The sequence below is a fragment of the Oncorhynchus tshawytscha genome, linkage group LG33 (genome assembly GCF_018296145.1).
Source record: "Oncorhynchus tshawytscha isolate Ot180627B linkage group LG33, Otsh_v2.0, whole genome shotgun sequence".
Taxonomy (NCBI): Eukaryota; Metazoa; Chordata; class Actinopteri; order Salmoniformes; family Salmonidae; genus Oncorhynchus; species Oncorhynchus tshawytscha.
The window spans coordinates 28,645,965-28,658,650 of record NC_056461.1 but is presented as its reverse complement, the minus strand read 5'-3'; the positions used below and the strand labels follow the sequence as shown (position 1 = coordinate 28,658,650).

Below are 12,686 nucleotides of genomic sequence, written 5' to 3'. Positions count from 1 at the left end.
CTCTCTCTCTCTCTGTCAACGTGTGTGTCTCTCTCTCTCTGTCAGCGTGTGTTTCGTGTGTGTCTCTCTCTCTCTGTCAGCGTGTGTGTCTCTCTCTCTCTCTGTCAGCGTGTGTTTCTCTGTCAGCGTGTGTCTCTCTCTCTCTCTGTCAGCGTGTGTGTCTCTCTCTCTCTCTGTCAGCGTGTGTGTCTCTCTCTCTCTCTGTCAGCGTGTGTGTCTCTCTCTCTCTCTGTCAGCGTGTGTTTCGTGTGTGTGTCTCTCTCTCTGTCAGCGTGTGTGTGTCTCTCTCTCTCTCTGTCAGCGTGTGTTTCATGGTGTGTGTGTGTGTGTGTGTGTGTGTGTGTCTCTCTCTCTCTCTGTCAGCGTGTGTTTCATGGTGTGTGTGTGTCTCTCTCTCTCTGTCAGCGTGTGTTTCATGGTGTGTGTGTGTCTCTCTCTCTCTGTCAGTGTGTGTTTCATGGTGTGTGTGTGTGTGTGTGTGTGTCTCTCTCTCTGTCAGCGTGTGTTTCATGGTGTGTGTGTGTGTGTGTGTGTGTGTGTGTGTGTCTCTCTCTCTGTCAGCGTGTGTTTCATGGTGTGTGTGTATGTGTGTGTGTGTGTGTGTGTCTCTGTCAGCGTGTGTTTCATGGTGTGTGTGTGTGTGTGTCTCTGTCAGCGTGTGTTTCATGTTGTGTGTGTGTGTGTGTGTCTCTCTCTCTGTCAGCGTGTGTTTCATGGTGTGTGTGTGTGTGTGTGTGTGTGTGTGTGTCTCTGTCAGCGTGTGTTTCATGGTGTGTGTGTGTGTGTGTCTCTGTCAGCGTGTGTTTCATGGTGTGTGTGTGTGTGTCTCTGTCAGCGTGTGTTTCATGGTTTCATGGTGTGTGTGTGTGTCTCTCTCTCTCTGTCAGCGTGTGTTTCATGGTTTGTGTGTGTGTGTGTCTGTCAGCGTGTGTTTCATGGTGTGTGTGTCTCTCTCTCTCTCTGTCAGCGTGTGTTTCATGGTGTGTGTGTGTGTGTGTGTGTGTGTGTGTCTCTCTCTCTCTGTCAGTGTGTGTTTCATGGTGTGTGTGTGTGTGTCTCTCTCTCTCTGTCAGCGTGTGTTTCATGGTTTGTGTGTGTGTGTGTCTCTCTCTCTGTCAGCGTGTGTTTCATGGTGTGCCTGTTCCTGAGTGAATCCGTTTATATAAAACCAAAACGTTATTTTTGGGCGATAAGTCCCTTTCTGTCTTGCAGCCATAGTTTCATGTGTTGTTTTTAAGTCAATGTATGTAGGTGGCCCAACATCCCTCCCAGGACCTGCAGACTGATTTCTGTTTCCTTCATCAGGGGAGAGATCCAGTCAAGGGGATACCCAGGCATCATCATCAGCTAGTTCAGCCCCCCAAGCCTCAGCACATCAGGCAGGCCCAGCAGCCAAACCCCCTGGTTGTCCCACATCACTACCTCACAAGCCTCCCAGTGGGACCGTAGATAAGACCATCAGTAGGCCGACCAAAGGAGCAGACAGAAGGAGGAGGGTGATACCAGAGCCAGGCACCAGCTCTGAAGACGAGGCCAGTGATGAATTTGATGACTCTGCTGAGGGCGTGGAGCTGAACTCTGATGGCTCAGATCAGGAAGTTGGAACAGGGTCTCTTGTGAAGGGCCAGATTCTCAGGTTCTTCCAGGAGGCATCGCTGGATGAGCTGTCTCTCATCTCTGGCTGCTCTGTGAAGAAGGCCCAGAGGATTGTCGAGCTGCGCCCATTTAACGAGTGGGAGAATCTGGTGAGGGGTATAATGAACTCGTGTGCATGGATATGAACACACACACACACTGACATCTCTGGGTTCCAATTGAAGGCTGACTGGGCTCCATCAGAACAACCTGAGTGTAACCTTGTGGGTAATTGATTGTGTGTTCCCCCAGTTGGATGCTCTTGACAGAGGGAACGGCCTCTCCACTGACCTGGTGCAGGGCTGCCGTGTGGTCCTGAGGGAACGGGACGTTGTGCGCAGCCTCATGACCAAGTGTGAGAAAATCGCCAACAAGATGATGCAGGACGTGACCCAAGTGGTGGAGAGGGACAAGGGCTCCCAGAAACAGCCTGAGATCCTCAACGGGAAGTGGGTTGAGCTGCTGTTTTTATACTCATCTCACTGACATACACACGTTCAGGTAGTTATGTAGAATGATTTTTGTCAACAACACGATCTCATACATGTACACAGGCAGTCTTGAACAGTCTTTCTGTCATTACTGAGTTTCCTGTGTTCCTTTGTCCTCTCCAGATACCAGTTGAAGCCTTATCAGCTCATTGGTCAAAATTGGCTGACCCTGCTCCATCAGAACAACCTGAGTGGAATCCTTGCTGATGAGATGGTGAGTTGTTATTCCTGACCAGTCTCCAACAGCTTATCTCAGATCCTCTTAACCCTGTGTTAATGTGGCTGGGAAGCAGGCGACTCTTTTTGTTGTGCCAAGTCGGTGTCTGAAAAGTAGAGCTTCTGTAATGCACCACCTCCTGTCTTTTGTTGGCAGGGTTTGGGGAAGACCATCCAGGCCATCTCGTTCCTAGCCAGCCTGTACCAGGAGGGCAATAAGGGCCCACATCTCCTCACTGTACCTGCCTCCACACTGGGTGAGCGTTAACAGTAGTGCTGCACACACCGATTGTATGATGCCTTGAGATCTGCATGGACAAAAATATTCAAGTGTTACTTTCCTATCCTTTTAAGATGTTTTTTTTTTTTTTTAAACGATTTTGCTTCTCTGTTGCAGATAATTGGGTGCGGGAGCTGAATCTGTGGTGTCCCAGGCTCAAAGTCCTGGTGTACTATGGTGAGTGAATCTTCTATTCATTCTGAATTGTGTGACTCATCAGACTGTGGTTGTCATGGTTCAGGCTTTATGTTTATTTGATTATACAGACTTAACCCGTTGGTTTTAGTCACCATGAGTGACAGCATTACTAAATATAGATAGTCCTATTTATATTGTGTGTGTCTAGGGTCTGTGGAGGATCGCAAGTACCTTCGATATGATATTCTCAACAGACAGGTCGACTACAACATCATCATTTCTACGTAAGTCTAAAATCTGAGAAATTACTGTTATGTAAGAATGACATGTGAAAAACATGTCTGTGCCCTTGAGCAAGGCACTTAACTCTTAATTGCTCTGGATAAGAGTGTCTGCTAAGTGTTATTTATTTTTCTGTTTTATACTTGGAACTGCACTTGAGTCTAGTATTCTACAGGTTCACATCCTACTGTCTTAGCTACTGTGTGTCTTCTGAGCAAGACACTTAGCCCTAAGTGCCTAAGGTAATATCCAGCAGAATTAGTGGCGATCTTGTAAAGCCATCAGCCGTGTAAAGTCCCCCCGGCTGGGCTTCTGCTAACATGATAATATATTCAGCGTTTGACTAAACCTGAAAGGTTCCGTGTTAGCTGTACCTGTGACTCGGTAACCAAGCGGTTGTCATGCCTCACACACCACTGAGGACCTTGTGTTGTTTGGCATGGCTCCTTGAGCTGCTGTGTTTCCGCTGCCAGGTACGCTCTGACCACCAGCAACGACAACGACCGCAGCCTGTTCCGAAAGCTCAAACTGGAGTACGCCGTGTTCGATGAGGGCCACATGCTGAAGAACATGAGCTCGCTGCGCTACCGCCACCTCATGGCCATCAATGTAAGTACATGGCAGGAGTGGGGGTCACCTTGGTTGATAACAGCCATTATTGATTGGCGTGATAATGATTTTAAGATAAGTTTTAATGTTAGCCTCTAAACTGTTCCGCTTCATGCCGGAGCAATGTCTTGTTTGTCTCCTGTGAGTCACCCCACTTTCTATCTTTTCACTGCAGTGCATTCTGATACTTTTTGTCATGGTGCTATACAATGTACTATATTCATCGAATCAGATTTGATTGTGATGTGATCTCAGGCTAAGTACCGTCTGCTGCTGACTGGGACTCCAGTGCAGAACAACCTCCTGGAGCTCATGTCCCTGCTCAACTTCATCATGCCCGATATGTTCTCCAGCAGCACTGCACAGCTCGCCAACATGTTTGCCATGGTGAGGCTAGAACGCATGCTATACGGGGATCACTCCAGATATATTTGTCTTAGTGTGCAGCAAATTTGACTCATCCGGTCAAAAAGTCTAGCTAATAAAAGCCCACTGACTATGCTAAGATTTCCTTTGGAGAGATGTCATCTTTTATTTCCTGTCAGAAATCATCAGAGGAGCAGAGCAGCTTTGAGATGGAGAGGATCTCTCATGCCAAACTGATCATGAAACCCTTCATCCTCAGACGTGTCAAGAGTGAGGTACGGAACAGCTTGGTCTAAGCTCATTACCATATAGGGTTATGGCATGACTTGGGACAGTGATATATTCTCTACCACGGTACTTCGTACTTGTATACTATTGTGCATTGTTTTCATTGTTCATTTAGAGTTCTACTGTGCTGTTTTCTTAGGGGCTAATCTATAACTTCAGATTTCCCCGTAGTCTCCCATTGACGTCAATGCATGACTAAGGGAAAATTCTATTTAAGTGGGAGTTAGGATTCGCCCCAAAGAGACATTCGGTTGACATGACTACAGCGGCTTGCGTCTCTGCCTCAGGTGCTGAAGCAGCTCCCAGCCAAAGAGGAGAAGGTAGAATTCTGTGCCATGAGTGACCAGCAGCAGCAGCTCTACAATGCCTTAATGCAGAAGCTCAAGGGATCCACCAATGGAGAGAGTATGTTAGGGAGAGGAGGAAGGCATCTGGTTCATTTGAAAAGTGATGGAAAGCCTAAGAGAATATTAAATAGCAACACAAGTAGAATTTTAAGGTGCATCGATTATCTGATTTAAAACCCATATGTTGCCCATGTGTCCTCCACAGAGCGAGAACTGACCAATGTGATGATGCAGTTGAGGAAGATGGCAAATCACCCACTGCTGCACAGGGAGCATTATACCACTACCAAACTGGCTGCTATGAGTCAACTCATGCTCAAGGTCAGACCTGAAAACTTACTGGTGTTTGAAGAGAATGTTTTGATGTCAGTCTGTGATTGCTTAGACTCGGTTTGACCCTTAACCCCGTCAGGAGCCGACCCACTGTGAAGCAGACCCAGCGCTGATCAAGGAGGACATGGAGGTCATGACAGACTTTGAGCTGCATCGACTTTGTCTTCAGTACCCGTCCGTACAAGACTATCAGCTGAACACAGACATGCTCCTGGACTCAGGGAAACTCAGCCTGCTCACACAGCTTCTGGCCTCTCTCAAAAACAAGGTATGAAAGCTACAGTGGATCAATTGAAGACAGCATCTTTATTATGCACTATTAAGCCTTGCCCATAGTGATCCAGCTATAGTCTTCTCCATCTCCCTCTCTGGTGGTTTCTTCACCCCCCCCTCCCCATAAAACCAGTCACCCTTTTATTCCCCATTCCTCTACCTGTCAGACACTCCATCTCTTCCCTGCTCTCAATTACAATCACTCTTTTCTTGGCTTTCCCCCCTCCAACATGCAGTCAACCACATCTCTATATTTCTCTTTCTTTCTCTCTGATCCCTCCGGTCCTGTAGTTATTAATCACAGTGACTGTGTTTCTGTGTCAGGGGGATAGAGTGGTGCTCTTCAGCCAGTTCACCATGATGCTGGACATTCTAGAGGTGTTCCTGAAGCACTTGAAGCATCACTACATTCGACTGGATGGATCAACGCCCATGTCTGACAGGTAGGATGTTGAACTCTGTCCATACATCTGCAAGGCTATTTTTTTCCCCCTGTACTTACCATTCTGTTCAATGAGCAGAACACAGGCTGTAATTTATCTCCTGATAGGATATGACAGGCCGTAGTCATTTAGGAATGGATTGATACGTAGTAGGGACTGAAAATGGTCACAACCAGGGGTTTTTCCAAGGACTCTGGATATTATGCAAATTAAACTGTTAATCACAATGTTTTTTACATTATATTTTAAATTATGCTTATTAATAGAAGTGTCTTATATGCCTTTATGGACATTAATAGATCTGTTAATTCTCCCATCCTCTTGTAGAATTGTGCTGATTGACCAGTACAACACAGAGTTGGACATCTTTGTGTTCTTGATGTCTACTAAGGCTGGTGGCCTGGGCATCAACCTGACCTCAGCCAATGTGGTCATCTTGCACGACATTGACTGCAACCCCTACAATGATAAGCAGGCCGAGGACCGCTGTCACCGTGTCGGACAGACAAGGTCAGTGAGGATCGGGAAACTGTGTTTTCCCCCAAGCAGTTTGCTAACGTTATCCGCCATACCCAGGCTATGCGCTTCCTTTGAGCTTGTGTTGCTCATACAGTAGATGTGAGTGTATATACCTTGTAGTAAAATTCTGGCGTCTTTATGTTGCAGGACTGTGAAGGTGATTAAGCTGATCAGTAAGGACTCTATAGAGGATGGCATGCTCCGCATCGGTCAGAAGAAACTCAAGCTGGAGCAGGATATGACTGCTTCCCAGTCCCAGGACGGTGAGCTCATTATCCCCTCCTATCTCTCACATTAACCACCATATATTGTACCGCGCATGCCTATACCAACACATTCCAACATTCATTTTCATATAGCCTGCCAGTGAACATATTCGCTGACAGTCGATTGATAGATTTTACGGGCTAAAACTAGATGCATTTCCTTTGTCAGGAGATGAGGACTCGATACCAGAAGACATGGCCTCCCTTCTGAAGGCGTCACTGGGGCTGTGAGGATGTATCCATTTATCTGGAGGGGTCCTCCAGGTTGTCGATTGTCAGGGCATTCAGAGCCATGGATGCCGCATGTGTCCTCTTATCTTCACTGTACTGTATGTACAAATAGTTTCTTAAGTTTATTGCCTTATGATGTTTCTAAGACATTTTGTGTCACTGTTGCAACCATTTGTAATAAAAGATTACAAGCAGTGATGTCCCAACTTTCCATGATTTTATGTGGGGCTACATTTTGAAGCGCAGGCGCAGTCTGGATGGCTGAGCAACTGCATTGCAGTGATGATCATTCTGAACACAGCGGGAAGATTCGAATAGTGCTAGCTACCAAGACGGAGGTTGTAGGAAACATCCGGCAGAACATTACATTAGCCAACTAGCCTAGCTGTTTCCCACGTCTAAAAGTAGCCAACTCGTCAGAACATGTTTTACAAACCGGTGATCTTGTGTAGATTCAGATAAACTAACGTTAGCTAATTTAGCTAGTTTGCCAGCGTTGTGAATGTGGTTCTCGAAATTCATAATTTACTTGATTGAGCTAGTATGGATAGACGGTCTATGAGATTGGCTTGATTAACTAACCTAGATGGCTAGCTATGTATTTTCACTTAGTAGTCTTGTTCCAAAATCTTTGCATAACTACTGTAGCAAAGTTGACAAGAACGAACACAAGACAAAGCTTCATAGCTACTATATGCTTTTTTTAAACTATATTGTTACTTCTGTTTTATTTGTAAATAGCAAGCTATCTAACATGTGCCTTAGTATAAACTGTATCATGAAATTGATACATGTATAGCTTCATATATTAATCTATACATTCATCCGGTAAAGTCCAGCTAAGTTATTATGAAAGGAATAATCATTCTAAGGTTATACCGTTATGTACTCCAAATTGAGCTCAGGTGCATCCAATTTCCATTGATCGCCCTTGAGATGTGATTACAACTTGATTGGAGTCCACCTGTGAACAATTCAATTGTTTGGACATGATTTAGAAAGAAACACACCAGTCTATATAAGGTCCCACAGTTGACAGTGCACGTCGGGCCTGAGGGGTTCGTGCTGATTGTACAGCGATTGTGGCAGCCGGTTAAATGGCTTTCATTTGGAAGGCAAGATGTTTGTCAGGAGAGGTGCAGTATTATCATAAGGAGACATATACTTGGAATACGGAGGAGGAATGGAGGGGAAAAGAGGGAGGAAGAGGGTGAGCTTGAGTTGTTAAAAAATGTCAGGAAAACAAATGGAAGTGAATGATTTCAAAGTATCGTAAGTGGGAGGTGTGGGGATGTTCTCGGAGCCCAGTTTCAGGGTGGGTGACAACCGAGTTGGGTGCTGTGGAATCGGCGAGGGTCATCAGAAGTTGTCTTGTGATAATTGTTTGTATTTCTGCTGGTCAGAGGGAGAAGGTTCTCCGTGTTAAATGAATGGGGGCAAGAAATGTGAATTGTTTTTCTCTCAAGAAAAGGGTGCCATTTGAAAGGAGTGATTTTACTGGGGTAGGAAAAGTTATGGAATTATCCAAACTGTCTAAAGCTGGCTGTCCAACCCAACTGAGCAACTGGGAAGAAGGACCTTGGTCAGGGAAGTGACCAAGAACCCAATGACCACTCTGACAGAACTACAGAGTTTCTTGGCTGAGATGGAAGAACTTGCCAGAAGGGCAACAGTCTTTGTTGTGGAATTATTAGATTACATGTTAGATATTGCTGCACTGTTGGAACTAGAAGCACATGCATTTCACTACACTCACAATAACAGCTGCTAACCATGTATATGTGACCAGTTAGACTTGATTTGACCAATCTGGGATTCATGGGAGAGTGGCCAGACGGGAGCCACTCCTGAGAAAAAAGCACATGACAGCACACCTAGAGTTTGCAAAAATGCACATGAAAGACTGAGAAGGAAAAATATTCTGTTGGCTAATTAGACAAAAATTGAACTCTTTGGCCTGAATGCAAAACGCTATGTCTGGCGCAAACCAGGCACAGCTCGTCACCTGTCTTATCACCATCGCTACCGTGAAGCATGTCAGCGTCATGCTATGGGGATACTTTTCCACGGGCAGGGACTGGGAGACTGGTAAGGGAACAATGAATGGCGCCGAATACAGGCACATCCTTAATGAGAACCTGCTTCAGAGTGCAAATGACCTTAGACTGGGGCGAAAATTTAAAGCAATGCTGGAATGGCTTCAGAACGTGACCGTCCTTGAGTGGCCCAGCCAAAGCCCAGACTTGAATCCCATTTGAAAATCTGTGTAAAGACTTGAAGATTGCTGTTTACCGCTGCTCCCCATCTAACTTAACAGAGCTGGAGAAAATCTGCAAGGAAGAATGGAAGAAAATCCCCAAAACCAGATGTGCAAAGCTGATAGACACCATTGATGACCCAAAGCTGTAATCGCTACTAAAGGTGCGTCTTCAAAGTATTGACTCTGGTGTGAATAATTTTCTACATATTTGGAAAAATGTCTAAACATGTTCTAACTTTGTCATTATGAGTTATTGTGTGTAGAAGGGTAAACATTTTTTTTAATCCATTTTGAATTCCGGCTGTAACATAATATGTGGAGTAAGACTTTATGAAGGCACTGTATTCAAGATTCATATGTCAGTGGCCATTGAATGAACAGCAGGAAATCTTATAGACTTCTTTTCGTTTCATTGAGCAGCGCCATCTTTACCATATTCTTCTCTTTCAGCAATTTGAGTCATTGCGAGTTTGAGGATATAATCCTGCATTTGAACGACAGGATTTCATCCATCAGACAGGTCTTGTAGCTGCGGACAATTGGTATGATGATCTGGTACATACGGGGCATGTCTCTTGTCGAAGGGATAGCTGAAACACTAACTACATAATATAAAAGTTAACTGAGAAGAGAGCTCACCTCATCAAACAAACTCAGTGGTTTTCTGACAGCATCAGGTCATTCATCACCTTCTTGAAACATAACTTAAAATTTGAGGCTTATTTTCAGCAAATTATCATGACAAGCGGATCATTCTAGGGAAGATGGGACAAATGTCCTTTCAATAGATGGACTCCTTGATCAGTTTGAATAATGTGTTGGCTGCCAAAAAGACCTACTGAAGGTATTGCGTACATGCTTCACATGCTATTTTTACAGGTCCTTTTTAGCTTGTCTGGATTGCTTTATCTTAAAGTATGCTGTTTGTCCTTTATGTCAGTGTGAAATCTGAGTTGTAATTGTAACCCTGGACTGATGGGGATTGACTTATTTTTGTCACAGGAACTAGAGGAGTGCTTCCTGAAGGAGGTACAGGATGGAACGCAGCTTAGGGTCAACATGCCAAGGAACGTTGTACGATGTTGAAACAGGAGAAGCTACAGAGTACCAACCAAATGCATTGTAAATGTTTTGTCCTATTTAAAATAATAATAAAATCTCCTTTGATACCCCAGTGGAAGAGGGCCTGTGAGACCGAGTGGACCTGTGCATGTGCAGCCAACCCAGCAGGAGCACCTCAGGAAAACCTCCAAGACCCAGATCAAAGAGATTGAATTCATCAACTACCCAGAGTTTAAGACCATCCCTCAGTGAGTCCCCCTCAGTAACACACATGGTCATCCATATACTTTTAGTGCAGTTTTATTTAAGATGTTACTGCAGATTTGGTGGTTTTACCAGTAAAATAAATACATGTTTATAATATATCTTTCCTCTGTATCACTCTTTTCTCTTGATACATGAAAGGCTGTGTGACATATGACCAGCTGAATGCTTCTGTGGCAAGCGTTAACACAGCCGTAACAGGGAAGTAAAAAGTCTTGCACCTGCCAGTAAAAACCCTGAATAATGCCACACACAAGCTTCATCAGCGATTTAAGGAGGATGACACAAAAGGTACCTCACTCAAACTACAGTTCCAAACAAGGGTTTGTACTTTCCTTCCCTATGACACAAAACACAGTTGATCATTGCTGTTGTCGGAGTTGTCATTTCTTCCAAGAAAGTACCATTGTGTTCTGATCCAGATAGTTTTGACAACATTTGGTCAAGGATGGCCGCCTGGGTACTGGCGGGAACTAACTTACTTCCTGTCTCAATACTCCTGTGTTCCCCTACAGGTCTATTTTTCATTGAGGAGGTGGACATTAAAGAGTTCACTTGGATGACAGTTGACAAGCGCTTCCAGGGCATCCTCAACATGCTACGTCACGGCCAGCGTCTGCGAGAGCAGCGCGGGGGTTTCACATGCTACGTCCTGCAGTGAAAAGAGCTGAAATGGAGTTTGTCATTGAGCTTGCCTTGAAGATGTTGATTTGTCCTCTGTCCTCAACATACAGTCAGGTCCATCATTATTGGCACCCTTGATAAAGGGTGTTGTATGTGTCGAACTGCTATGCTTTATCTTGACCTGGTCGCAGTTGTAAATGAGAACTTGTTCTCAACTAGCCTACCTGGTTAAATAAAGGTGAACATAAAAAAAAAAGATGTGCAAAAAAGACGTACTGGGCTATAATTTCTCAAAGAAAGACATTTTGTTTAAAGGGGAATTGTAGTTAATGTGATTTTCCTGTTTTTTTTTTATATTTCAACACCAAGTGGAAATAAGACCTGGTTGCCTCGGTCAGGTGGCTGACACTTGGCCGCAAGTGGTTCTTCCAGTAAAACCATAACCCCAAGCGTTAATCAATATCCACAAGGAAATTGTTAATTGACCACAAAATCATTATTTTGCAATGGCCATCTCAATGTTCAGACTTGAACCCCATTGAAAACCTGTGGTTTGAATTGAAGAGGACAGTCTAAGGATATCAAGGATCTGGAAACTTTCTGTATGGAGGAATAGCCTAACCCCCCTCCAAACGTTCTCCAATCTCATAAAATATTTTAGTAAAAGGCTGTGTTATCCTCACAAGGGGAGGGTGCTAGAGTATGGAAAACGGATGCCAATCATTTTGACCCATCTTAAAAATAAAAAAAATATTTGTTAAACATCTTTCTCGGAGCAATTGTATAAAATATGATTTCCCCTAAAATATTTGATCACACACTATACAGTTGAAGTCGGAAGTTTATATAAACTTTAGCCAAATACATTTAAACTCAGTTTTTCACAATTCCTGACATTTAATCCTAGTAAAAATTCCCTGTTTTAGGTGAGTTAGGATCACCACTTCATTTTAAGAATGTGAAATGTCAGAATAATAGTAATTTCAGATTGTATTTTTTTTCATCATATTCCCAGTGAGTCAGAAGTTTACATACACTCAATTAGTATTTGGTAGCATTGCCTTTAAATTTAACTTGGGTCAAACGTTTCAGGTAGCCTTCCACAAGCTCCCACAATAAGTTGGATGAATTTTGGCCCATTCCTCCTGACAGAGCTGCTGAGTCAGGATTGTAGGCCTCCTTGCTCGCACATGCTTTTTCAGTTCTGCCCACAAATTTTCTAAATGATTGAGGTCAGGGCTTTGTGATGGCCACTCCAACACCTTGACTTTGTCTTTAAGCCATTTTCTCACAACTTTGGAAGTATGCTTGGGGTCATTGTCCATTTGGAAGACCCATTTGCAACCAAGCTTTAACTTCCTGACTGTCTTGAGATGTTGCTTCAATATATCCACATAATTTTCCAGCCTAATGATACTGTCTATTTTGTGAAGTGCACCAGTCCCTCCTGCAGCAAAGCATCCCCACAACATGATGCTGCCACCCCCGTGCTTCACGGTTGGGATGGTGTTCTTTGGGCTTGCAAGCCTCCCCCTTTTTCCTCCAAACATAACGATGGTCATTATGGCCAAACAGTTCTAGTTTTGTTTAATCCGACAGGAGGACATTTCTCCAAAAAGTACGATCTTTGTCTCCATGTGCAGTTGCAAACCGTAGTCTGTCTTTTATGGCGGTTTTGAAGCAGTGGCTTCCTCCTTGCTGAGCGGCCTTTCAGGTTATGTCGATATAGGACTCGTTTTACTGTGGCTTTAGATATTTT

The 12,686-nt window shown here is 44.2% G+C and overlaps 1 protein-coding gene and 1 long non-coding RNA gene across 3 annotated transcripts in view; both read left to right on the top strand.

Annotated features, from left to right (window-relative positions):
• The window catches only part of smarcad1b (SWI/SNF-related, matrix-associated actin-dependent regulator of chromatin, subfamily a, containing DEAD/H box 1 b), a 36,315-nt gene extending 29,404 nt beyond the window's left edge, over nucleotides 1–6,911 (top strand). For both annotated transcript variants that reach the window (XM_024397612.1, XM_024397611.1), the window contains exons 7-22: nucleotides 1,306–1,745; nucleotides 1,888–2,084; nucleotides 2,250–2,340; nucleotides 2,500–2,599; nucleotides 2,740–2,799; nucleotides 2,969–3,044; nucleotides 3,516–3,651; nucleotides 3,907–4,038; nucleotides 4,197–4,292; nucleotides 4,593–4,710; nucleotides 4,858–4,973; nucleotides 5,065–5,253; nucleotides 5,583–5,701; nucleotides 6,029–6,211; nucleotides 6,368–6,483; nucleotides 6,656–6,911. In XM_024397612.1, the coding sequence (XP_024253380.1) occupies nucleotides 1,306–1,745; nucleotides 1,888–2,084; nucleotides 2,250–2,340; nucleotides 2,500–2,599; nucleotides 2,740–2,799; nucleotides 2,969–3,044; nucleotides 3,516–3,651; nucleotides 3,907–4,038; nucleotides 4,197–4,292; nucleotides 4,593–4,710; nucleotides 4,858–4,973; nucleotides 5,065–5,253; nucleotides 5,583–5,701; nucleotides 6,029–6,211; nucleotides 6,368–6,483; nucleotides 6,656–6,717 (2,231 nt within the window). In that variant the 3' untranslated portion in view covers nucleotides 6,718–6,911. The remainder of the gene's footprint in view (nucleotides 1–1,305; nucleotides 1,746–1,887; nucleotides 2,085–2,249; nucleotides 2,341–2,499; nucleotides 2,600–2,739; nucleotides 2,800–2,968; nucleotides 3,045–3,515; nucleotides 3,652–3,906; nucleotides 4,039–4,196; nucleotides 4,293–4,592; nucleotides 4,711–4,857; nucleotides 4,974–5,064; nucleotides 5,254–5,582; nucleotides 5,702–6,028; nucleotides 6,212–6,367; nucleotides 6,484–6,655) is intronic.
• Nucleotides 6,912–9,055: 2,144 nt separating this feature from the next.
• LOC112231079 lies at nucleotides 9,056–11,459 on the top strand. The gene is made up of 3 exons (XR_002950413.2): nucleotides 9,056–10,287; nucleotides 10,445–10,594; nucleotides 10,819–11,459. It is a non-coding gene; the product is annotated as an uncharacterized LOC112231079 (long non-coding RNA).
• The last annotated feature ends 1,227 nt before the right edge of the window (nucleotides 11,460–12,686 follow it).